The sequence below is a fragment of the Falco peregrinus genome, chromosome 9 (genome assembly GCF_023634155.1).
Source record: "Falco peregrinus isolate bFalPer1 chromosome 9, bFalPer1.pri, whole genome shotgun sequence".
Classification (NCBI taxonomy): domain Eukaryota; kingdom Metazoa; phylum Chordata; class Aves; order Falconiformes; family Falconidae; genus Falco; species Falco peregrinus.
This window is the reverse complement of record NC_073729.1, coordinates 6429677-6457041: the sequence shown is the minus strand read 5'-3', so window position 1 is coordinate 6457041 and position 27365 is coordinate 6429677. Positions and strand designations below refer to the sequence as shown.

General features: G+C 37.4%; 2 protein-coding genes across 5 annotated transcripts in view; both read right to left on the bottom strand.

The window, feature by feature from the left end:
- USH1C (USH1 protein network component harmonin) overlaps positions 1-27365 on the bottom strand; it is a 51450-nt gene that overhangs the window by 12961 nt on the left and 11124 nt on the right. For 3 of the 4 annotated variants that reach the window (XM_055814564.1, XM_027785026.2, XM_055814565.1), the window contains exons 5-15: positions 22730-22838; positions 22607-22631; positions 21823-21880; positions 20972-21075; positions 19647-19731; positions 19173-19232; positions 18848-18904; positions 16893-17035; positions 16222-16287; positions 13242-13366; positions 10597-10673 (exon numbers count right to left, since the gene is read on the bottom strand). In XM_055814564.1, coding sequence (XP_055670539.1) covers positions 10597-10673; positions 13242-13366; positions 16222-16287; positions 16893-17035; positions 18848-18904; positions 19173-19232; positions 19647-19731; positions 20972-21075; positions 21823-21880; positions 22607-22631; positions 22730-22838 — 909 coding nt within the window. The remainder of the gene's footprint in view (positions 1-10596; positions 10674-13241; positions 13367-16221; positions 16288-16892; positions 17036-18847; positions 18905-19172; positions 19233-19646; positions 19732-20971; positions 21076-21822; positions 21881-22606; positions 22632-22729; positions 22839-27365) is intronic. The other variant, XM_055814563.1, reaches the window with a different exon arrangement.
- LOC129785190 (harmonin-like) lies at positions 2715-8580 on the bottom strand. The gene is made up of 3 exons (XM_055814566.1): positions 7609-8580; positions 7118-7234; positions 2715-4980 (listed from the first exon to the last, which is right to left on the bottom strand). The coding sequence occupies exons 1-3, from the start codon at positions 7693-7695 to the stop codon at positions 4714-4716; spliced, it is 471 nt and encodes a 156-aa protein (XP_055670541.1). The 5' UTR covers positions 7696-8580; the 3' UTR covers positions 2715-4713.

Below are 27365 nucleotides of genomic sequence, written 5' to 3'. Positions count from 1 at the left end.
TTTACCATTTCAATCCATTTAAAAAACAGAATTTTCAAGATGACTATGTCTGTAGGAAAAACTGCTTACTAAGTATCATTTAAAATTGTTCAAAAGTAACTAGGAAAATAAAAGAATAAGAGTATCTAAATTATTAAAGCAGAAAATGACAAAAAAATCCATTGCACTTTAATGAAAGAGAGCTAGGAATACTGTCCGCATCATTTACTGTCAGATATAGCATAAGCTTGTAATTAAATAAATGAAATTCAAATGTGATGTTTTTTCTATCACTTCGAAAGCTCACGTTGCAATACACTGCCTTGCTCATATAAATGTATATATACATGCATGTCCACACACATGCATATAACAGACACACAACTCTAATTCTAACAGCATTAAGTCATGATGACCCTAAAGAATAAATACTACTAAGTGGTCCACCAGCTACTTTAAACAAATTTTCAGGGCTGTCACTTGGGTGTTACCAGCTGTCAGAACAGTATTTATTTTATTTTCTGTAAGCCTTGGCTCACCTTCCCTCATATACCACAATTCGCAAACACGCTATGTGGTTGGTCCTAAAATATTTAGCCTATGATTTTTTTTCATTTACCTCTGAAAAAGAAATGGAAAAGAAAAAAGAAAAAAGAATCTGATTGCGAGTCAACTTTGCAGTAACACTGCACAACCAGTATATTGGTGTCTAAGATACAACACCATATGTTGTTTTCTCTAGAAATCAAACGATGAAGTATGTATCTAATTTCAAGTATGTTCATGATCATTTACATAGGAAAAATACAGTACAATTAATTTTTACTATTTCATTTCTGTCAGATTAATTCACAATTTATAGAAATAAAAACCAGCATGTGAATAAATGAAAAATAAGATCTACAGAGTCTAAGGCTCTACACTGCGCTGGAATTATGCACCCCAGTACAAAAACTGTCACTACAAGTGACTTTTAGATCATGGGGAGGAGGGGGAGAATAAAATACACTTTTGTACTTACCATTAGTGATCACTTGAAAATCTACATGAATTTTAGTTAGCAAAAAATGAAACAAGCATTGATTCTTTGAGGACAAGTCATAAACAAATCCCACAGTAACACAGCACTGGAAAAGAAGAACGTCAAAAGGCTTACCAGGGCTTCCGATTTAATTGTTGGCCTGACCATAAAGTTTGGGTCAGGATGCAGCATGACTGGTTTAGAGACTATTGGTACCCCTGGATGTCGTTGAGTAGGAGGACTTGGAGCAAGTTGCTATGGGGTTAATTTAAAGAAAATTACAATTCATAATGTAGTTCGTGCAAATCCATCATTTCACCAAGAACGCTTCAATTCAAACAGTTTATGGTAATGCACTGAATGACACTAATACAACAAAAGGCTTACAGAATTATTTTAACTAAGACTCACAAAGTCAACAAACCAAAACATAATTTCTCTTGCATCCAAATCGTAGCTTTTCTCCCTAAACTCCTCACTTCACTAGCAAGATTATGGAAAAATCTCATCCCTGCTTTTGGCATTTATCCCATAAAGGCAATGAACTGAATAAGAAACTACAGGGGGAAGAAAAATGCTACAGTTGAGTGTAAGAACATAGTGAACCTGAAAATGAGATTTTAACTAATCTATTGCTAAATAGACCTTGTAAGATGAAATTCACCAGGACTGCAGCGATCAGCTTTCCACAGAGAATTTCAAGATAGCTTATCTTGACTTCAGAGCAAGGGTTAGTTACGCTAATTACCTACCCTTGACTCTACAAAGCGTGGATACCCAGAGACATCTGAGACATAATCATGCAGCATGTACTAACCCCATTGTACACTTAGTCAAAATTCCCACTGACGTCAATCATAGTTTTATTCTAGAAAAGAGTTCAAAACTGAGCCCCATGGGTTTAGTTTCTGACTTAATCCCAGCAACTGTCTGCACACTTTTTTCAATGTTTCTCATAGGAAATGTGATATATTCCAGATATCACTCATATAGTACAAGCTGTATCCTCTGAAATTATTTAAATGGCTTCCAGCAAATTGGTTAAGCCACTTTTTTTTTTTTTTTTTCCTTGGTAGGGGAATTTTGGGCATGGGCTTTTTTTGTTTGTCTCCCCAGCCCCCATTTAAAAAAAAAAAAGTTTTGGAACCAGATCTTTTAAGTCCCTGTGGATATCCCTCAGCTAACATTGTTCCACACCACAAAATACATAGTATTGTTAAGTTTTCTGATCTTAAAAGAATCAGCAGGTTCAAAAATATTGACCCGTTTAAGTTGCACTGGAACTGGATGATTCCTCCTAGAGTTGCACAATTTACAGACAGTCTTTCCTACAGTGCCTCAGAATGGGGAAACCTGACATCCAGCCATACTTAATCAAAATCAGGGCAAAGAGTTATCAAACAGATGTTTCTTCTGAAAAGAAAGCTTACTTCTTAGAACCCGTTACATTTAAAATATAGTTTGGTCCTAGCTCCTTTTGTCTGTCTTGACAGAAGAACAAAGTCTGTGCTCCGTGACATGCAGACAACACACAAACATGGACCATGTGTTGCTGAAGTGTTGAAATATGAAGTTCTCAGACCACTAATAGTCACTTCCACTACCTGGTATTAGGTATCTTGTAACACACCAATGGATCCACACACATGAATGCAAGTGCTGAATTTTAAATAAATCAACCACGCAGAGTCAAACCCTTGACATTAGCATTACATGGGAAGTTCATAAAACTACAGCCATTATTAATGGTACACGACATACCAGCGGATTGCTTGACACAGAAGATACTTTGCCGACGTGGGAGGTGCTTCTTACAACCTAAACAGTAGCAGACTTAGTACTGGGTTCATATAAAGCATACAGCTAGCAATACTTTGGAGAAACAGATCCATTTATACCAGGTATTTTAATAGTTAGTTGTCAAGAATGTAACTGACAGGATTTAATTCCTTGTCAAGTATTTGTTCGAGCTGAATTTAAATGATCTAGGAAAAAAATCCCACTTAGCAACATAGAGATGATTTACCAGTTTGAGTAATATTAGAAAAGTAAACTTGTGGGACAAGAATTCTCTTTTTTTTGGTTTTAGCAGGCGTAAACACAAGATATTTAATCACTGAAGTCAAATAAGTGCACTGCTGCTTCTTATCTGTGGTGTTAAAAACCAACTTGTTAAAAAGCAGCAAGGATAAGTTGTCCAGCTTCTGCTTTTTCTTCCATTTCTGAAGCCACAGCAGGAATACTGAGTTATCTACGTATAAACAAAGCAGCTTTGGCTCATTATTAATACTTTGCTACAAGTTTAATCTTTCCTCACGTACACTAATTATATTCAGTGAAAACCGACTTATTTTTGAAGGCTACATCGTTGTTGTTGTTACCAGATGTATTTTTCCTGAATTATTAACCTCTTTAACATATCTAGCAATGAAAAACTGCCAGAAACACATATACAATATAAGTGTTGGGGGTCAGATCCAATATGGCAGTTCCTGTATTTCTTCTTCTATCTGAATATTTCTATTAACATTAGGAGAACGTATTTCTCCTCTGAATGCTAGTATTTTGTACACTTGTGTCATTTTACATCATTTTTATTTTGCAAGTAACTTGGAAAACCTGTTACGTATAAGAACATCTGACATCTCCATTTCAGTGGATCTAGCATATTCTTGACACTTCAAACATACAAACCACATAGATCGAGCACTATCACAGGTCTACTTAAGTTTATAAGAAGAGAGTCATAGTTCACATTAGGGCAATTATTCATGTTAGATATAATCTGCCAGTCCCCCCCAAGAAGTGATTAACTTGCATATCCTTTCCCACTCCAACCAGAATCATGCAAAGGCAAAGCCTAGAATTTCCAAGTAAACATGCAAAAAAAATGAACACCAACAATGCAGTCAGTCAATCCATGCAGAAAAATGAATAGGAAAGAAATGACCATACGGAATCCTCTTCTGCTGTTTGAAACACACAATAACCTTCTGCCACAAAAACGAGTACACTAATCCCATACAGGGCTCAGCAAAGATAATTATGGTGAAACAGCTGCCACTTCTCAGGTGAGCTGTGGCACAAGACTTCTTACATTTGATCATCTTTTGGACTGAGATTGAAATAAGGATAAAGTCAGAATGTTTTCTCAAAGAAATCTTGAACTCGGGTGGGCTAAAAAAGTCAAACCTGATTACCAGCTCTTGCTCATTTATAAGTATTTTACTGGTAATTTATACAGTGTTGATGTTTTAAAAGTTTGACTTTCTGATTTTAAGCTAATTTTCTTTGTCCACCTAACAAAGCAATTTGATGACATATTTCAAACACTTTCACAAGTCATTTTCACTGCACAAATATTTTTCTTAAATTTAACTATGACTTAAATCTGCTGTTGCCATTGCTTATTTTTAATGTATGTTTAAACACTCAAGTCCAAATTGTCTTTTTAACTGATACATTCTGCCCTAGATACCTGCATGTGGTAGGATTATGTGTGTAGGGAGGAGAAAGCAAAACCTCTTGACTTAAATGTAAAATAAAATAAAATAAAAAGTACTTCTAGACTGCATTCAGTACTACAAAACTACCTCATTCCTTTTTTTAACATTGCATATGACAGATGGGTAGATCCAGTGGATAAAGTGGGTGATGGAGCAGGGCAGGGAGGCCAGGCAGGGGAATGGTAAAGGTGCATGCATCCAAACAGATCATGAGGTCACCTGGGAAGCTGGTGTTACTGCCAGGGCTGGACCTCTTGAAAGTGGAACATTTGATGTAGGAAGTGCATGAGCTGATGATGCTGGAGTAACAGTGGGGGGGGGTGGGGGTAGTGGAGGCGGTGCCACACGTTGTTTAGGCTTGTCAACTTCATCTAAGTTTATATCATCAAGATCTGTGGTATGAAGCTGCAGGCCACCAGCAAAACGCCGCACTGATGTGGCAGAAGGAGAAGCAGAAGGACGTCCACTTGCCAGCTATGTGCAACAGAACAGAAATCTGCCTTAACAGTTCATCTGCCTGCAACAGCTCTGAAGAAATAAATGGCAAATCCTAAAACATTGCTCAGCCTAACTGCTCCTGCACAGGAAGCTCTGGGCTTGTCCCGCACAGAATATACATACACTTTTTCTCTAAAAGCCTTTTTAAAAGCACTCCCTGGGATTCCCAAGAAGTGTTGTGACAGCAGCCTTGGCTGTTGGGGCAGGGGGAATGACACAAAAAAACCCCAAACGAACCCCCCCCCCCCTCCCCCCCCATCCAAAACCAAAAAGCAAACACATAAAAAACCCACCTAACTGCATGGAGACTTCAGAAGGTAAAACCATAGGACAGGACAGATCACAGAACTCTTGCCTCTAAGTCTTGTGAAGAGAAAGCAAGAATCGCTCCTTGCAAAGGTGATTATATAAAGAGAAAGTAATTGAAGATAGGCCCTGAAATTCCATGCTATTAAAAAAGGGAAAGGGGCTAAAGTCTGGTGTAAACATAACCAGACATTAATACAAGAGCTGGAAGTAAGCTTACACAGCTAGCAAAAATTTTCAAGTGCTATGAAATTCAGATCCTCAGGAGGTTCTGGACTTCCTAATTTCTGCTTATCAACACCAGATGCATTGTGGGGCTAACAAATTCCAGAGTTCGAACTAAGCAGCTCACCCAAAAAGTAAGTTTCTATATGTGAAGGATTCTACATTTGCTGCTAGAATTGCTAATGTTTCTTTTACCAGTGCTCGAACTGATGTACTTAAGACAATCCAGTTGATACTCTTGTGTTTAGCCATTTTGTAGGCTCAGCTGAGGCATGAGCTGTCTTACAGACACATGCATCAGTCTAATATAACAACACTTCCTTTGAGCGGGTATCTCTGTAGACATTCTTTGGGATCTCCTTATCTGCCATACTCCCCCGCCCTTGGTACTAAAAAATAGGTATTTCTTTGACAGAGGTCAAGAGATCTTGACTGCTCTTGTACCCAAGTAACAGTTCAAGCCTGTAGTACCTGAATGTTGTTCAGCTGTACCTATCCCCCAGCAGCGTTCTGGTTTTGCATTTTGTACAAGTTTAACTGCTTGGGGGGGAGTTTTGTAAAAGAATTGTAGTAGTATATTTATGTATAATGTAATAGAAGAATTGATGGAGCAAATACAGCACAGAATGCTTGTCTTAAATAAGGGTAGAGTTCTGGAAACAGAACAGTGATTTTCATCTGTAACATACCCTCTCACTTTACAAAGTAAGTGGGACAAAGATCCTGCAGAACACAGGCAGCCAACTTAATGTAGCAAGAGAAAACTCAGCATAATCATTTCACTGTCCTAGAGACCTGCACCGAAGAGCCACACGGGTCTGAACCTGAGGCCAGCAAGAACAGGCCAGCTGCCTTTTTCAGAGCTGCTCCACACTGACCCGGAGGAAATTCATGCGAGAGCATTCCCCAAGGGTCCCCTTTGTGGCTGCAATTTCTCGGGGATCCCATGGGAGTTCAGCAGATTGCAGTGTTCCTCTTGAAAGCAGCTGTGCTTGGAAGAGAGCCAAAGCAGCAGGACGGTGGGAAAGCCTCACTCCACATCTAGAACCATCAGGCTCTAAGGCACAATCGCTATCTTCAACTCCCTTCATTTAAGGGGACAATTAATAATACAAAACCAAACCCTATTCTTTGGGAGTTTCTTACGTTTTCTTAACCTGTACCTTTATTCCATGCAATACAAGGAAGCATCCAAGAGCTCATTGTCAATTATGTTTTTATTTTCATGGGGTACTAAAAAATATGGCTGGGTATTCTAGTCTCAGGCTTTTTTCTTGGTAGTATGTCCCACCTAGCCCAAACAGCTCATGAGCCAATAAAATTTTGCAGCGCCAATATACTTTAAAAGGACAAAATAAAGCCAGTTCATTAAAATAGTAAAAAAAAAAACCTCTGTAAAATACTGGAACAGAAAGTGCTATAGAATGTAATTCAACAATTACTGACTTTTTTTCCCCCCTCCAAGAATGAAGGCTTTAAGGGAAAGATCAAGACAGATTTTTCTCTGCAAGCACCTGTTACTTTTAGGAGACTAGTGAGTTATTTAGAGATCATGCAGCATACGGAGAAGCCAGAATTTTACCTCAGGAGACTCATTCTCCACAGAGGAAATCTGTTCTAAACGTGTCTGACAAAGTCTTTCCACCCAGTGCTGCACCTTTTCTGATTCTTCCAGATCTTCTCGTTCCGTCTCAGATACCTTAACCATAACATCAGTGCATGAAAAAAAGTTCTAGGTATAGTTACAATATAAATATGTTTCAAAAGTATGAAATGCCATTTAAACTAGCTTTAAAACTAATTAAGCTTGAGAATGATTTCCTGTGTTGCTGTCTTTCAATAAATTCATCACTACACATGGACACTCATTAACTGCAAAAGTATCTTCATTTGGGCAAAACCTGACTGTAGAAACAAGCTAACATGGGAACAGAGTTTTCCAGTGAAACAGCAATTTTTTAAACTTCATTGTCTTTGACATAATTAAACAAGTGTCTTGCTAAGAAAATTCCACTAAAGATTCAGCTCACTTTTTCAATATAATTTTGCACTTGATAGGAGAAGACAACATACCTCTTGCACGAGACGATTTATCTTCAGTTGTTTTTCTTTCTCCAACATTCCTTCTTTCTCTTTGGCAAGTTTTTGCTCAAACTCCATTTCCTTTTTATTCTTCTTCTGTTCACACAGACTGTCACTTTTTGACTTCTTTTGCTCTTTCCCTTTCTGGGAAGTTTTGATGATTTTGTTTTTCTTTTTTAGTTAAACAGATTTTTACATCAGCTACAAACATTGCAAACCTCAAGCTCAGTACATGAGTGCCTGCCTTGAAAATTTAATTACAGTCTATGCAAGTACGGGGTGGTCTTCTAAAAGACTATCTAAAGTCCATTTCCCCAGCAACTTGTAGGAAATGAAGCCGTATTTGGAGGGCCTCTGCACAGTCACATAAGTTGGACAAGATTAGACAGTTCAACATTTTTGCTCCTCTGCAAAGTTACATTATTAGGGCACACCGGCCCACTTTGAATATTTAGACAAGTTTTGGGTAGGTCTTGATTTGCCACTTCTCTTTCTAGCATTTTTATATAAATAGAAGACCAACTGCTTTCAGGTGACAGATGCTCATGTATAGGTAGATGTGAATATTCTATGCATAAAACATCTTCATGCCTATGTCCTAGAACCAGCATCACATGCCTTAATATAACCGAAATAAGCAACTGTAATGAAAAAGCTTAGATCAGTACAGAAACGGAGTTGCTCCCAGGAAAGAACACTGCATCACGAAGACCAAATAGCTCCTACCAACACTGGATAAAATCTAGTCACATGAGTGAACTAATACAGCACAAAGCAATTCTAAAATTTTACACCCTGCTCATTTCTACTTTAGCGATGTCACATTTCTGCTACCCTCTCCTGCTTGTACTGGTAGGGCCTAGTTCATATTGGAAAGCTCATCTCCTCCTTTTACTTATGGAAAAAGTAAAAAGAAGGAGCAGCTGGCCACTTATTGTCAAGTACTACCAGTGCCCAGGGAGACTATGCTTCACGTTGGATTTTGGTCTGCTCATTTTTATCAGCTATTGCCATTTCATGGTGGTTTTGGGAATTCAAAGCATGAACATGCTTCACCTAAATAGTATTAAACATCTTCCTTCAAGCTTTTACATTTAATATTGATAATAAAGCCTTGGAAAACAGATATTTCCCCTGGCAGCTACAAAAGCCAGTTCTCCCAGTCAAGCAGTTAATTGATCAAAGTACTGCTGAGTTCAGTGGGATGTTGTCTATTGCTTCATGGTTAAGTGGTGGTGGGAATTATTTTTTTTTTTTAATGAATAGTTTTTGGAGACAAATAAAAAAAGCTTAAATCTAGCTTTTCATGCTAATAATTTAACATTAATATAATTCTGTTGGTATGCTTTATTCAGGACTAATTATTTTTTACCTTAAAAACTGCTCATGTTATCTTATCCTCTAACAAATTAGAAGACACATTTAATACTGTCTACTAAACGTAACATCTGGCAAGTCAACCTGCAACAACCCCGACCTCCTCAGGCACCCTGAGTTCTCAGATGAGACATATGAACTCTTCTTGATGCTTCTACCCCAGTTAAGTACTAGCAGCCATCACACAAAACCCCCACCACCACAACACACAAAACAAAGCCACAAAACCCCTATAATACGGCTAACATACACTGAAAGAAAGAGAATAAAACAACAGCAGGAATAAAGTATTATTTGAAATGCTTATCATTTGAAATTGCAACACTTAAGCCGCAGCTCTACAGATATAAAACTACTCTATCAAGCTTAAAGTTTTTCAGGGTTTTTTTGCTCATTCTGTCACATACATGCCTAAAAGCCTTTTGCCTTCAGCACTCCTTACTGGGAGATTTGCAAAGGTGCAACTGGGAACTGCATACTTGGTTCCCATTCAGTTTTTGTCTCTGTACCTTTTAATACATTATTCTGAGGACTTTTGGAAAACACAGACACGTGCTGCCCACCTGTACTGAACAGCTTCTGCAAAGTATCGACATACAATTCCCGCTGCAGCTGACAGAATTGAAAAGTCCAGAGTATTCAAAAGGACAAACTCCTAGGCAGATGCACCTCAAACACCTTAAATTTTTCACACATTAAAAGAAACGTTTGACTATAAAGAATGTCTAATCATAACAGAGAACAAGAAAAAAAATTAAAATGCACAGCAAATTTACGTATCAAACCTTGTACCTTGCGGATTGTGGGAAATTTTCCTTCATATCGATAAAACCATCCAAAAGCTACAAAAGGTAAAGGAAAAGTAGTTTTTTTTCAGAAAAGTCAAGGACTTGTTCGGATTCAGATCCATCCAGGCTGATAAATTGTAGTCAGTTACATGTATCTGAAGGTGCAACACCATAGGTTCGGTATTACTTGACAAATTCTTAGACAACTTCTTGATCAATTGTGCTAATACATTTAGTCATGTTACCCATATATTATTGATATACATTTTATGTTAAATAAAGCAAATGCAACAAGTAATCTTCATACAAAACCATACAGCCATACGTACTGCTAAGATTTCTATGGTCAGAGTCCTACCTTATACTAATTTTAACAATCATTCTTAAAATGAAACAGGTATTCAAACTCATTCAAGCTTGTGGCAGAACACAGTGGTGTTTGCGGCGACAAGAAAAGCTCTGTTTCCTAGGATAAAATATTTCAAGCCAAGTGCATAAATATTAAAAACCACATTGCTAAGTGAAAACATACAAAAGAATCTGTTACCATAATTTTACGTAAGAAACACTGATAACACACACTACTCTCTATAATCCATCTTTCTGTAGGATTGATATATTTTATTTGTATCAAGGTATCTTTAGAAAGCAATGACAGCAACAGTGTCACGACCTTTCATCATTTACCCAAGGACCACGTATGTTGCCCTAGCAAACCCAAATGATCAGTTCAGTGTCAAGACTGACTGTCAGGAGGAAGTGAAACACAGGAAGAATTTGCATCAGGATAGGAAGTTAAGGCTGAGCCGCAAACCTGTTTGTCCTGCTTCATGATCACTTCATCCATGTCATCTGTTTCAAGTTGGTCATGTGCAACTCCCTTTAAATCTACTAGAGAAACAAAGGAGGAAAGGAGTGAGGAGATAGAAGTGACAGAGGTTCTCATGAAAGAGAGATCAGCAATGTGCGACTAGAAGTTTCCATGAAATTAAAAGAAGTTAGCAATGGGCTATCCTTCCGCATAATTGAAAAAAAGTGAGGACCTGCTTAAATCAAATCCATTTCCAACTCCTCCAACCCTAAAGAGCAGTTAGGATCTGCACGTGGCCAATTAGTCTGTTCTGCTGTGAAGGGAAGCCTGCAGAGGTGGTGACTTCCTGTATCATCAACAGTTTTGGGGTATCTTGGCTTCAAAAATAAGTATCAGCCTTCTACTGCACTGTCACTGGGATAAATGCTACACAGAGGAAACGCTATCCTGAAGAATCATGAAACTAAAGGGATAGAAGATGGCTGCAGGAAAAAATATTTCCCATCTCAGTTTCTCATCCATGAAAAGTTAAATGACTTCCCCAAAGTCACAAAAAAAATAATGCAATCAGGTTAGGAACTGACACAGGTCTCCCTTAGAATAGGCAACAAGCACTTTCTACTTTTTCCTTCATCTAATACCATTCTAATACACTCTTCACATACTACCTGGAGCTTCCAATTTAGCTTCTTAGCTGCCAATTAAGCTCCAAGCATCTTAAATTCCTTTGGACAACTAAGTCTGACTTACACTTCAGGAAAACTCTTCACGGAAAAGTTGCAGTGTACAAACAGTACCTCCTCAGTCTCTCGACTAATTCTGAAGCAGACTGCCCAATGATATCAAATCAATTTTCAGTCTGTGCAGACTACAGTCTGTATATGAAAGATGTGCTGCAATGGATGACATGAGGAAAAAGACAGGAAAAAGGAGGACAAAGGAGGAAAAAGAAATAGATTCAGTAAGGAAAATCATAGTAGGAGGGGAACAGGAAAATCACAGTAGGAGGGGAATATAAAAAACAAAAAGTAAGGAAAAGGTGTTCAAAAATCTACAGGTAATCCACATTTGAGAAAGCAGGATTTTTTCCACTCTGACAGATTGTCTATTTGAGATTTTAACAGATCTGCTACTACACAAAACAACTCATGGACAGATGACTGAATTTTGCAAATTCTTAGAAAAGTGCCTAGCTTTCTCACAATTAGGTCACTAGGAGTTGAATCCAAAGTTCCAGTTGCAGGCTTTTAATTAGTACATGCTTACATGCTTTGCTACCCAAGCTGTCAGCATGCAAGATTATTTTTGCACCAGTTGTAAACATCATCATACCACCACCATTTCAAGATAATTGTCAAAAGAACATGAACTGGAGAAAGTTATATGCAGAAAAATGATGTGGAAAACTTTAGCCTGAGAAGGAATAAATTAGATGTGGAAGACATGCTGGCAAGAAACAGATTTGCCAGAAGATCTAGGAGAAACACATAAAAAGAGTCACTGAATCATAAGAATCTTTGATTTTTCTCTTTTTTGTTTCATTTCTCACTGTTTTGCAACAATAAATTCTGTTGCATTTTTTATGACATTCAGTATATTAAGTTGTTCACTCTTCCTCATGGAATAGAAGCAAGGGAGCCTCAACACACTCCCAGAGACTGTCAAAGTAAGGAAGGACTGAAGTCGTGCTGAAGAGATGAGGGAAAAGATATTTAGATTTTTCTGCAAACTAAACATTGAATTTATTTCCTCCAAGCCAAGTTAGAGGGAAGAAGAAAAAAATACTCAAAACAATAATCCTCACCCTCCATAATACAATGCTTTAGAATAAGGGAGAAGAAAAAAAAGTAACAACAGGAACAGTACAAAGTGCATTCATTCACTCCAAATGAGACTGCAAATCTAGTACTAGTTTTCTACCTTCAGACAATTCACCTCCCCAGATGTCTTCTTAAATACAAAAATAATGTAAAATTATTTGCTGATATGATTATTTCAGAAAGCTCAAAGCTAATTCCAAATAAAAGCAAAACCACAAAAACTTTTGCCCCTTCTTCATACCTTTATTTAGAGAAGTAACAAAAGCCAGTTAACAAAATGCATGGGCATTTGTTTAATGTATTTATTACTATAAATAATATTTTCTTCATTGAGATGAAAGCACTCATATGTATAACACCTTATATTTGAATATCAGCTTATCCACATAGACATATCACATAAAAAAGGCAGCACTACTTCCATTTGGGCATATAGTGGAAATCAGCTCAAGTCTACTGATGCAAGAACTGCTCTGTGAAAAGGCTGACAGGCAAAACACTGAACAGAAACAACATCGAAAGCCATGCATCAAAACCCCAAGCTAAAGAGGCTGATAATTCAGACAATTTCTTAGTGAGCTTTATTTTTTTTTTTTTCTTTTTCCTGTGGCTGCTGCTTCTTAAAAAAACCCATGACTGGTTGAGTGGACATAGAGTTTGTAAGCTAGTTAAATAAGAGCTATTTAATCTACCATACGCATTCAGCATGAAAATAACCAAGTGATAACTCGCTTACCTTGGGCACAAATTGGTTATATATTCCATACAGCTCAGTGATGTGTCTGTAACATACTTTCCCTAGGAAGCAGATAAAAATTGCTTACTTACTTTTGTTTTTGGAACGAGGGGCAGAGTGCACTTCTGCAGTTACAGTTTTTAGAGATTTGGGAGGTTCTTTAGGACCCCAGTCTTCTTCCCATTCCTTTTTAAATTTCTCTTCCTCTGCTGTTATCCTGTAGGGAAAAAAACGCAGCTAGGAACTCTTGAATATAAAACCAGCAGTATCAATATAAATTCATTACAATTATTTAGTGTTCAGCATGTCTGCATTTTTCTCTTTATATCAAAGCATAAGAAACTGCCTCTTTCCCCAAACTGAATTCCTTTCATCAACCTAAGTTTCATTTACTAAGCTACTAAGATAATTTTTAAAATACAATGTAACTGAGCAAAATATTTAATATTGAGATTTCTAAGGCCAGTCATATAAACACCTGCACAGATACTAAGCCTGGAGTGATACACTACAATACTGGCCGTCATCTTAGCTGAAGCCAAAAACCATCTCTTACAGAGTCATTTTTAGAACTGGAGAGTATCTATATAGAAAAAAAGTTTTCACTAAAATACAAAGTGGCAGAACATCTACCAAATGCCTAAATCAGATGTTACAATGGCAAAATATACCTAAAAAGTGCGCGTCTTATTTCTACATCTTATCTCCATTTTGATGATTGCTTCCTAAACACATAGTTATGGGTTACACTAACAAGTGACTCTTCCCAAAAGCAGCTAAATAGTGTTGAGACACAAACCACATAAATTCAGTATTCTAGGAAAAAAAGAAAATAATTTACAAAATTGTCACGCTTCGTAAAACAAGCAAATGACCTAGAAGGCACCATGATCAAAAAAAGGACATTATGAAGGAAAATTCAGCTAATCCCAAGGTCACAAGAGAACTGCCATATAACTTCATAGCTTGTAGCTCATATATGGTGCCTTTAAGTGATCCAAGGTCTATTCTTGGCCGTAGGCTGCCTTGAACTGGTGAACTGATACATGGTGCAGAGGTTTACCAGGTCTTATATATATATGATGTTATTTATACTTGCATTATCTTTTGCATCTTTAAATTAGCTAAGGTAAACTAAAAAAAAAATTTCATTAAAATTTCATTTTAATGTAAAAAAAGGAAAAAAAAATAAGGGTGGGGTGTGTTACAATGTAGCCTGAAGTACACAGAGTTAAGAATCTGCCATTTAGGCACATTAGAATTTTCTTCCTAAAGTGTATGCAGGATACTAATAAAGGGCATGGTGAATTATACAAGGAATTCCTGCAGAAAGGATTTTAAAAACGGAGGAAAGGGTCATCCTCACAAATTGTTCATACAAGAAAGCATTATATTTAGTGGAACTGCCTGCCTCCAATTGCTCATTTAATCTAAGCTTTAAATATACATTCATAGACTACCATCCTCCCTTCTCTACACCAAGGAGATAGACACTAACTTAACAGTTTGGATTGTAATATGGAAAAGTTTAACAAGTGCCTGAGCTGCACTTGGAAATTATGCAAGGAAGTACAAAGACATAGTAGACCTCACAATGAGCAGCCCTCAAGGCAGCCTAATCATGAAAGTACAGATACACTTAGTTCAGGAGGATACTGCAGATATCAAACATCTATTATAACAGACAGGCAATCTGTATTTGGAGAACAGAATCATTCTTCACCTGCGATAGTCTGCTTTGATAGCAGCTTTCCATGGCTATTGCAGGAATTTCTACAGTATACCACAATAAAGAACATGGAATAATAATAATCCTTAAAGAATAAGGAATTAGAAAAGGAAAATGGGTGAGCACTCATCTACACACTGAGATAGAGTCCACCGCAGGACTGTCAGGAGATATTTTATTTCTTTTGTACACAGCTGTGAAATATATTCCTTTTTGCACCTTGCAGGTTAAGAAATTCCTGTGCTTTTTCCATCAGAGAATTTTAGCTAATACAGGTACATTGAAATATGAAATGAATTAAAAACTGTTTAAGATGTCAAAGCTGCAAAGCTGAATACTTCAGGGTCAATCTTAGCTCTAAAAGGCTGCATCAAACTGATGTGCAATTTCACATTATCTTTAGTGCATTTTTGCAACATCATTTAGAAGGGAACTTCATTACTGTGACAACATGTTAATTTTCAAGTTCCAAATGTAAAAAAATTCTTAAATTACATTTATAGTACTGACTTTATTACATGACCTTTGAATATGTCTAGTTTCTAGAATCACACATTTTTAAAACCAGAATAAACTGTGATAATAAAAATCAGATTTTCTGAATAAAATCAGTTATAGAACCTCCTACTTTCAGTGCCACAGTTTTTATTTAACTAATTATCTCCTTAGAAAAGGAAAAGTCTACTTAAAATTTATGATGACTGACATTTCTATTCAAGACAACTAGCATCACATAGTCCTTATTTTAGGCTAAATCTACATAGCTTTCGTTTTGCAAAGTGTCTGATAGACTGAAAAGGCTGCTAAATTCCACAGTTTGTACACTCTTACAGATCATGAACAAACTACCCTGTCTTCTGGGTTTTTTTGTTTTGTTTTAAATATAAGCTAAGTGGGTATGTCATCAAGCCCCTGAATATAAGCGTGTTTTCCAGCTCTTTAGCCATTCTTCCATTTCCTCCCTGTTCCATTTCCTTGCACTATGCATTTCTTTTTTCCTGTTAGCATTAAACATAGTGGTTAGTGACAACAGTTCTGTTCTGAGACACGAACTTCCTTAATCTTGAGTTTGTCTATACATCATTTTTAAAATAAGCACTCAATTTCAATTTCACATTGAATTTATTATCACCATAACCCTCATGTTTTCCAGCTGCTGATTTTCAGCGCAGTTTCCTATTCTATAACTGCGGTGTACTTACATACATCAAACTTACATTTAGCTAAATGGAAATATTATATGATTTTATTAGAAAAGAACATGCATAATGTTTTCAGCCAGATCTAATATACAGGGACCCTTTTTTCAGGCAGCATATTGCTGATGTAAGGTTTTTACTTACTGCTCTATTTCTCTTCGATATCTCTCTTCTTCCTCTGCAGCCTTCTGGGAAATCTCCAGTTTTCTTCTACAATAAGAAGAATCAGGACACCATGATAAAAATAGTATTTTCCGAGTAAGAACTTCCACAAAGTGTGTCACCATATCGTTAGTAAAAGACATAGAGAGTAAATACATCTGCATTGGGGGAAAATGCTCCTTTTAAGAAGTCATCTTTACAATACCAAGGGTTCAACACACTTGTGCAGGAACCCTGAGGACGTTCATGACCATGTGGATAATAAGAGCATATCACCATTTAACTCTAAGTCGCTATCTCCTTCCGAGGCAGTTCCATAGCGTAGTATTGTAATAGTATAAAATTTCTAACTGTGCTGCTAAAAATAAAGGATTAGGGAATGGCATCAGGAGAATAACTAGTATCATACTGAATCATAGGGTTATAACAGTTGGGGAACTAAGTGACCCTTCTACTCAAGACATATTTGAATGCTATCAGCTTCAAAAACTCAGAACATCAAGAGCACCTCAGGATAAGAATTCATGATCAGAGACTGCAATAGCAAAATTAAGTTAATCTAACTTGGGAATCTTCTCATGGTTGCTTCTGTCTTCCACGCCCTTTCCCAATCCAAGCTAAATTTTTCTGACTGTCCTATACAGGGTCCTTACAATCTCTCTTTCTCTTGCTGCTCTTTGATGATTTTGTTAGTCTCCAGCGCCAGTCGCTTCTGATGCATTAACTCCTGGCGTTCTTGCTCACGGAGACGTGCTTCTCTCTGCCTTTCTTCTTCAGTCATGAACAGCTCCTTCCCCTGCAATCACAATCACCACCCAAATCAGTTGTGGGAAGTCTCATGAATGTAGTTCTTCTAGGAAATAATTCAGAACAGCTTACATACTAGCACACCTGCCATCTCCTCGCATCACTTTTTCTGAGCAATGCTTTCTGAAAGATCTGACCACTTAATTCCAAAGAGCTACTCCAGTTTCAGTCTCAAAGTTATTACGTACCAAACACCTCAGAAGAGGCATGCAACTACTGAAGTCAGCAACAACAGTGTAGGGGTCATGCCAAAGACATGCTCAGTGTGTCACCCAGAAAAACCTCCACATTACTGTCTCTTGAAATCTGAGCAACACAATGCTAGAGAACAGCACACTGAATGAATCCCAGTGTGGAAGACAACTACACAGTTACTGCATTTTAATGCCCTTGTGCCTGGCTGCTGTGGAAATGTACCACCATTCAGGGAACATACATTGCCAAAAGGTTACATAGTTAATAAGTTTCAGTTGGTTTTGTTCCTGTTTCATTTGCTTTACAGTTAAGACACGAGCACTATTTTCTACTCAAGAAAGATATTCCCATGGTGCTATCTGTCAAACACTTTGATAACATTTATCTAAGTTTCATTACTGAAATTAAAATCTCATATTAATTAGAAGACAGGATTTTTCATGTCTCTAAGGCTCAAGTAGACAGCTAGAACAAAACCTGGCAGTGAAGAATACCTTTGCACCATGATCTCTGCTGACCAAAAAAACAAGAGTAGAGAAGCTGTTTCCTTTTGCAATGTCTTTTTCAGTACAAAGATGTGTACTGAGGAAAGGAGACACATGCGAGGTCAAGGGTGGAGCAGAACTGTTCCAAGCAACAATTCACCATTTCAAGGATGCAGCCCCAGTGGTACATGCTGGAGTAGATCCCATCTTTTCTAACCGTTGGTAACATATCTGGGTGTTGAAACTAAGTCCTTAGGATGTTGAGCTCCTGGAGCTTAATCAAGTAGTCTGGAGCATTTATTTATACAATGTCTACAACGCCTTTGGACAAGTGTATCTTTTGTTAGATTAGTTTAATTAAACCATGAATCCCTTAATATAGCTACACAGTATACATGAGCCCTGAGGAAGTAGCTTAAATGATTTATTAAATCTTGTTTTCCCTATTTAATTCAGTTGCAAGGAAATCAGAAAATACCATCTTTGATTAGTCTATGGAACTTGAGTATCCTTTTGTACATAACCATATATTTTACAATAAGGACTAAAGCAGTCAAAACATTAAAACATTTATTGGAAGTCAACTGACGCCAGTGGGAAGATTCAATTAATTTCAAGCTGGCTTTAGATTAGGCCCCAAAGGCATGTAGTTCTGTTCCACAAAACAGTGGAAATGGAAAACTGAACAGTTTTCAATGTGTTGATACACTAAAGAGATCAGATAAACAGTTACACAGGGGATTAATCTGGAATAAAACTAAGACATCAGCTACACAGGACGAAAAATTAATTGATTCCAATCCAATTCACTTTCCCCGTTTCAGCAGAAGCAGCTATGTATTAGAACAGAAGCTCTCAAACGTGAGAAACCATTACAATAAACTTAACTGCCATTCCTGGTCAAGGAAATGGTTTTGCACTGAAACTGTTTTTTTTTGAGAATACCATTGATAGTTACCAATGAAATAATCAATAGCCACTCAGTACTGCCCTGGTTTAACAGAATTTAGCGGTACAGACATTATAAAAAAATACAGCTTTACTTCTTTTCTATTTATTTTTGCCATGTATTTGCCCACAGTAATTTTCACAAAATGTTCTGCTTTTATAAATATACTTACAGCGCCTGCTACCACAGAGATAGTCAAAGTACGACTACTTTTGAGCACTCCAACAGCCTGCAAATTAAAACAAAACAAAAGTCAGTCCAAATTAAGTCATAAAAGGATGAAAGATGCTGGTTGTAAAGGCTGGAATTTCCAGAAGACCTGCCTGAACCAAACAGGGTAGTAGGTATTCCCATCTCCAAATTCCCATGTTCAATACACAACCTCTTTGGTTAAGTAGCCTGGTATCAAAACACATTTTTTGCAGCCAGAAAAATCAGATAGATGTGTAATAAGCTGACAAGTACAAGTTCAGGGAACTAGGAAAACTTGATCTTACCTCTTTATGATCCACATTAGAAAAGTCCACTCCATTCACCTCAACAATCTGATCACCAACCTAGAGGAGTTAAACCAAATTTTAGTACAGACACTAGATTAGCACATTTATTAAATGAAAACAGAGATATACTCTCTAACATTCTTAATACAATAATCATAGGTACAGGCAGCGTACAAAGGGAACAGGCTGGAAACTGGCCAGGCTTGCACATTTTCCTATATTAACATTTTCCACTGCCACTGTTTGAGACCTAATACTGAGCTTGATGGACTGTTGGTTTGACCCAGGTGGGCACTCTCATATTGCTAAAATTTAAGAAACTCACATCATTTTAAATGTAACCACAATGTATTTCTCTCCCATGGAAAAAAAACCCCAAAGCTAGTGACTTCAGTGATCCAGAATCCTTGAAGTAGGAAATACCAAACCAGATTTCCATGTGGTACCTACCTTGGAAGGTGGCATACTTACCTCTAAGCCCACCTCTGATGAAAGAGAGCCCGGCTTAACATTGCTGATAAAAATGCCTGGTTTTTGTGTTGGACCACTGGATATACTGGTGTAATACAAAAAACAAACATTCATAGGACAATATTTGTGGAATAATAGACTGTAATACAGTAAGATGTCTTAGTTGTTTTCTCATAATTTATTTCTGACTAAAAAATATTTTGGTGGTATTAGCCTAATTTGAAACAAACACTGAAATCTGCCAGTACACACTCAATGTTTATCATCCTACTTCTGTATCCTTTAGACCACTAAACTGTGATTTAAGAAAAAGCTAAAAGAAAAATATTCAAGCTCCTGGTTTTTACTTCAGATGTTCACACTAATACAGTAGACACTGTAGGTCAGTACAAGGGACTGGAACACTAATGACATTCAACAGCAAGCATGTGACAATGAGTAATTACTAATTGCTTGAATATTTACTCACTGAACTGTGGTACACTATACATATAAAACAATGTTATTTTTCAGAATTATTTATTAGAAGCAAGAAATACATTTCAACTGGGGGCCAACATCTAGCCTGGAAACTTTAAGTGGCAATCTAAGCTCTGCCCAGACACGGGAATAATTTTTGTAGCTAACATATCCAGCAGGTAATGTTGAATGTTCCCTCCAGGTCTGTAAATAATATTTTTTAAAAAAAAAACCTTTAGATCTTGCAAATAATACGAAAGAACACTTACGCTTATAGAAAATACTCCATGCAGTTCTATCTTGATAACTTCAACTATATATTCCTAAATATATAAGAAATCCTACAATTATCCCTTCTGCCTCAAAACCTCCATAACTAGCTGCCAGGACAGGAGTCTGAGAAGTAGCTGTTCAGATTTCTAGAAGTCTTAAAAATTCAACATTACTTTTAGGAACTCAATATAGCTGTGTGATGGCTTCTCAGCTCTGAAAAGGGTCACAGAAAGCAGTCTCAAGTTCAGGGAGTGAACCTGACACTGGACAGTGCTGGAATTGATACATCACATAACAGCATTTCAAAGCATTTTAAAACGTAACAGCATTTAGAAGATCCAAAAACTGCTCTTATTTTTAAATTTAAAAGATTTTTTTTGGTTTTAAGTCAGAACTTGTAACACAGGTACTTATGCTTTGTGTAATAATACATAACGTGTGCCACAGATATCTTCCTGTTCCCATTTGCCTTTATGATCCAGTGTGGATCTCTATTTTCCTGATAACCTATCAATGAAGGATGGAAATAACTGCCTTGGATGTCTCACTTAAACCACTCAACCACTGACATTAAATAGGAAACATGTACCCACCTGCATCCCATGCCTTTTGTACCAATCAAGCTAATGAAGACTTTCTTCTCTTTATTGTCTCTCCCTCCCGAAGAAGCAAGACCAGCAACACTGCCCTTCCCTTCCTGGAGGGGGATTAAAAAATGCTGCATATGTTAGTTTGTGTTGAAATATCAAGACTACTATAAAACTCCACAAAGCCAAGAACAGACCTTGCCAACACCAAGATAAGATTCCTCTGAGGTCCTACTGGAGATGAATGTTAAATACAGTCATTTCAGTGGAGCTTGCATGGTTGAGGTAAAATACTGAACTTATCTTTCTGTTTGGAGAAGACTGTTTAAATAGTCAAACTTTGTCTTCAGAAAAGGGTGAAGGAAAATTAAGGGAAAGTGATACGGCAAAATAATCATTTAGATGTTCCCTGACAAAAGGGCTGGAAAAATACATGATAGCGTTCGCTATATAACTAAGTCTTTCTTCCTGAAAGCAGAAGACTGGTAATTGTGGTCTCTCTTTTAACTGCTGCAAGACACAGAAGTCAATTGCATTCATACCTGTCATTCCTCCACTATTACAGCTAAGATAGGCCAAATAATCTGTTAAAGATTTGTACTGCAGAATTATAGCCTGGTAAGTTAGTAAGCCCCTGCAAAATAAAGCACCAATTAAGAGTAAAAGATATTTCAACTGATCCTGCCCTTTCCTTACCTAATGATTCTAGAATCATTTCATATCCTAAAAGACGTTTCTCCCAGAATGCTTGTAACAAGATACTGCATCATAGAAATACACACAATAACTTCTGTGAAAAGGTCAGAACCATTACAGATTTCTCAAAAGACATCTTTATAAAAATGTTGATCTCTTACCCCAGAGTCTGACACAAACTGGTCCACATATTGCCATTTAAGGGGTTCATCTGCTGAACTGGAAGGGAAAAGTAGTTTAAAATAATGGTGACAAAACAAATGTGAATGTATTCAAAAAGCTACTTTGGAATGTGGCCTATTTTGCATCTACAAGTTCCTTTGGATACGATTCACAACAACTGGTTTATTTTCTAGCAATTCAAACAGAACATCAAACAAGCATACAACTATTTAGGCTAGTAAAGCCAGTCAAACATAAACTTGAGAAAATCTCAAATGAAACAATTTTGGGAAACTAAGAATGACTGTGAAAATAATCATAACAACTTGTACAGCTTATACAAACATCTATGCAGAAAGATACCTCCCATCATTAACATTTCTCAAACATTCCACTTAAATGTTCAACTGTCCAACAAAAACTGGAAGAGGACAATAATTTAAAATTTTTCTAAGCTCTGACGCAACCCTCGAGTGTTACGTACATAGAGAAGCAGTGAAGCTCTCTGTTAAGTTAGTTGCATTGATAAGGAAATTTCCAGGTAATATCCACAAATGATGAGGAAATAGAAAATGGTTCATTTAAGTAGGCAACTGGCATAAGTCAGAGTCATCAAACAAGATATTTGCCTGTTTATCACAAAGGATATGACATTTTCATCGGCTATGGAGATGCCCATTCACACATTTTCAAATATACAGATAAACACAGAGGTTCTTTGGATATTGAAGAGAGTATGTGAAAATTAATAAGCTGATTTGTTTTCAAATTAAATATCATTACCTTTTGACAGGTATCATGCCAACATCTGAAAAAGAAAAATACTGTTAAGTAATGTTTTCTACAGATCACCATCAATCTATTAAAAGCAAACTTTAGTGATATGGGTGATTTTTTGTTACTTACGTCTTACTTTTATGGACACTATTTTCTTTGTACGTATGAGGTTTATGACTTCTTCATGTGTGCACGATGAAATGGAATACCCATTTATACGAACTATCTCATCTCCAACCTCAAAAATGAAAGGGAGAAGAATAAATAAATTATAAATTAACGTTAAAAGGTTTTTAAGCAATGACACAATCTGGCAATCATTTTGATGCAAAGGTTTGATCGTGTTGAGTCCTGAATGCTTTTTTTATTTCAGATTTACCTGTACTTGTTTGAACTTAATATTTAAAACCAAAATGGCAGATTAATGGCCAAACAGCAATTTTATAAATATATCTAGTCTCTACACATCAGGCTTATACCCCACAGATTATCTTAAATACAGGTGTCTGTATTTCAGTCCAATAATTTTGGAGTGCTTTTCTTCCTTTATACTTTAGCAGTTTAAGATTGCTTTTACCACATGTTCTCTGAAATACCTTCTCAACTGTTTTGATCAATAGGAAACTAAACGTGGTCTCATTACCTTGCCTGATTCTGATTCAGAACAATGTATTCTTTTAATGGAATTTACCTTGTTTTAAGGTGCAACCTCTGATTAATTATGCTAAGTCAGGTACTAGCAGAATGAATGCTTATTCTGGGGTGCAGTAGCTTAAGTCTTCTTGACTCATCTACATCAGTTACAAAATTGCATGCTATTCATGTGACAGATTTTGAAGTGTTTCACAGCAGCAACCCATCATATACTATGGTTGAGAAGATGGTACCACTGCCCTACTGTGACCCCTACACTGTGGCATTCCCCCTGTTGTATGAGATGAAAGAAATAGGAAAACTTGAAACAGAAACACAGAAGGAAAGCACCCACCAGATAAAAGGCACTTCTATCACTTATTCCTAAGCTACCCATGCCTCTGTATATATGCTATTGGGGCTCCATGGGTAACAGGGAGCATAGTCAGCTACGGAACAGACCAAGAGCATGCAGTCTGAACAGAAGAAACGAAACTATCCCCAAGGCAAATTTTGATGAAGATAACGACTTAAAGGAGCAGTAATTTGCCCTGTCCCCCACCCTGAAGGATTGGCTATGGTTCTCTGTACAGATACAGTCCCTCTTTGATTATCTTCCAAACCTATGTGCCTTTTGTCTCACAAAGTGGGTATACAATGGACTGAAAAACTGAAATTTTCCACACAGTTGTGCAGGGAAAGATTCAGGGGTTTTACTAACAGAAAAAAAAGCAAAGAAACAGGTATTCCAGAGGAAAAAAAAAAAAAAAGTAGGTAACTATGTATATACTAGGTAAAAGATAACCCTCGTTGCCAGTTTGTACCACCTGCCTCAAAGCCGTTCAATATTGTTCTGAAAAAAAATCAAGAGAAAAACATCTATTACAAAACTCTTACCAAAAAAATGACAGCAGAAATACAAGATCCACTAAACTATCCTCCAGCATCTTTATACTAGTATACTGCACCAAAAAGAAGTAACGTATCTGGAAGCAAAAGACTGCAGAAACAAATTGCATGGTGCCCTCAATTTATCTCCAGGACTCATTGTCTGATCCAAAACCAAGCCAGCTTTACACAGAAACTACGTATGCCCTGGTATATTAATTAAGGATAAAGACCATTCTCTACAACTGAAGACAATTCCTCCAGAGCAGGGTGGCTTTGTGTAACCTGCTCTCTAGTAACCACCCCTGGCATGTGTTATCACCTGAACTGCATAATGCTTGCTGGCATAGACCAGAGGCCACACTGGGGACCACACTAACATTTATCAGCAACCAAATGACAGCACTCCAAGAATATTCCCTGGCAGTATTCAATTTATTATTGTAGAACAGACAGGGTGCCATAAGCTTTCAGCTGCTTCTATAAAATTTCAAATCTTATTTTTCAGAATACACAAAAGAACTAACAGAGCTAGTGTTTATTTGGTGATAAAATGACAGCACATCATTGAAAAGCTTGTATTTCAAAAGGCTTCCCTTCCTCTAATATAAATCCAAATTTGTTATGAGATGATGACTAGACTAGAAATTTCCAAGTTTCTATGAACTCTGCCTAATGATCCCCTTAGCCAGGTAGAGTGAGAAGGAATCGGGATGGGAACATTGTCCACTTCATTTAAGGTTGTAACTTACTAGCTGCTCAGGAAAACACTGAAAAATGCCAGGTCTTGACTAGAGCACCATAAGCAAAGACTTTTACCTAATGGGAACCACGTGACACGACTGTGTGAAAACTGGCATTTACTCTCTTCCACCAGGCAATGCAAATCAATCCTCTGCACAGTAGGATATACAAGTGATTACCAGGAAATGGCTTTAACAACAAACCATAAACAATACCCTCATACTTTTGTACTTTAATCTCCACAAGAACAAAGTCAAATACTTTGGCTTTACTGCTCCCCAGTAGAGTTTCTTATGCACTACTGTGAATATTTATTACATACAAATGTATCAAAATGCCAACCTGATAGCTAACAGGACTTTTCTCATTAACATCAACAGAATATGACTCAGTTATTGATCAATGAAACTTTGTGTGCCTCCTCACAAGTAGGTCTGGTTTTATGGCAGCATTGGTAGTTATGTTTGCCAGTTAATGATTGCCCTACACCCATGTTCAGCTTAACATGTTGGACTTAAAGACACACTTTCAAGCTGCCAAATTTCAGTTTAGGCTTAAGTTTTCCATTCTGGTATCTACATCAAGCTGATTTCAAGTTTCAGCAAAGCTAAAGCAACTAGTCCTAAACAACAAAGTTTAGGTAGAATGCATTGTCATGCTCATTCAAAAAATAATAATCTACAATTACTTTGTAGCACAGGCTCTGTGCTTGCACTTTAGGTTTGGAAAAGGTCCTTATACTACAAATTAAGAACATGATTTTTTACAGTCTTGGCGAACATCTTTATTGACTAAAAAGTTTAGGGGAAGAGGTAGGTTCACCATAACACATTTGGTAAAAGATAATGTAAAGACTCTGGCTATACTAGTTCTCATCTGGGGAAAACTTCCCTTTCATCCACTTTCTTTGGGACTGTCAGTGCACCAGTTGTGAACCACAGTACCATCAGTTGTGAACACACTTTCAACTGCTGCTGCAGAAGATCAGAAGAGTTAGCTCTTCCAGAATGCAGGAGGCACAGGAGACCTACCAGGAAGAGACAGGGATGAGAAACTTCACTCTGCCCTAACCACTAAGGTGGTGCCAAAAAAATGTCTTAGTGCAAAACCCCCTATCTACTTACAGGATTAAAGACTTCATTGTAATATTCACAACAGTATTACAATAAATATTGTAATCTTTAACACATTTGTTAAGACTGTGCCACTTTAGATAAAAAATATTAATAAAAAAAATGGGTCACAGAGTTAAATATAACAGTTTTTTGGGTTTTGGGGTTTTTTGAGCCAGATACTTCTGGTCTCCTCCATAGAAACTTTCCAACTTTACTGTCACTGAAAGGACAGAAGGTAACACCACCACTCTTATTCAGACCGAGTAAACGATCTACTGTGGCCGTACAGACTAAACCCTACAGTGCATCTGCTGTTTTCTCCATCACACAAATTTGACGGGAGCATCTGTGCCTGAAAAAAAGTAGTCATAGTTTAGCTCACTGAGGACTAGCTTCCTCGTATGTTACCAACAGTTTTAGGGAAAAAGTAGGCACAGCTAGAGACTCCTCCTCTGGCACTGCACAGGTCAGCACCAAAAGCCTAAATTTGCATCACCCCACTTATGTGAGAGGACAGAGTAGAACTGGAAGTAGGAATTCCTCAGTTTGGCCTGTGTCTTTGAGGCCGTCACATTAATACACATCGTGACAGGTCGACACTTGGGTGACAGGACACTGGACATGTCATCCCTTTCTGCCTTTTTTCATAGGTAGAAAGTATTATCAAATCTTCCTACTGTGAACTGTTCAGCTAAAATGAACCAAAACCAAAAGTCCAACAAAACAAGAAACCACCCACTTGTCTTCTTCACTTCTTTCACAAACTTTTCTGCTTCTGGGAAGTGTCACATTCTCTGCAGTAGAAGTCATTACAAACACATCCACTGCACCAGCATAGCTCACGTAGCGCAGTTTCCTCTCCGCTGAACTTAAAGATTTTTAACTTACACAACACAGCATCAGAAAACTATGAAAGCAAAGAAAATGCAGTATGTGACTGTTCTGCTGGAGAGAACACGCTTGCACAGGCAGAACACAACCGTGGTGGTCCCCAGCCCCAACCAGCAGGGCTGCTGCTCCACCTGCTGGACATCCAAAAACCTCACCCGGGGCAACGGCCTGTGTGCAACCTGCAGCACTCCTGGGAGCTTGACAGTTTTCATTTAAGCCAGTCAGATTTTTAACATGATCTTTAATAAGAGCAGAAATAGGTCAGTACTTAAAGGCTTTCGAACATATGACCCGAGGTAAAAATGCAGAATCAGAGAAAGAAAAACACATGGGGTCTACAGTTTAGTGTCACAGCCCTGACAGCTCTCGCTATGAAAGAACATTCACTCAACCAACTTGTTGTTGGCAGTCCTCTTTTCCCTAAAGATATGCCACTAAAGTCTAAGCTAGTTCCCCACCCCAAAACCAAGAATTTAGTCTAGAGCTGTTCAATT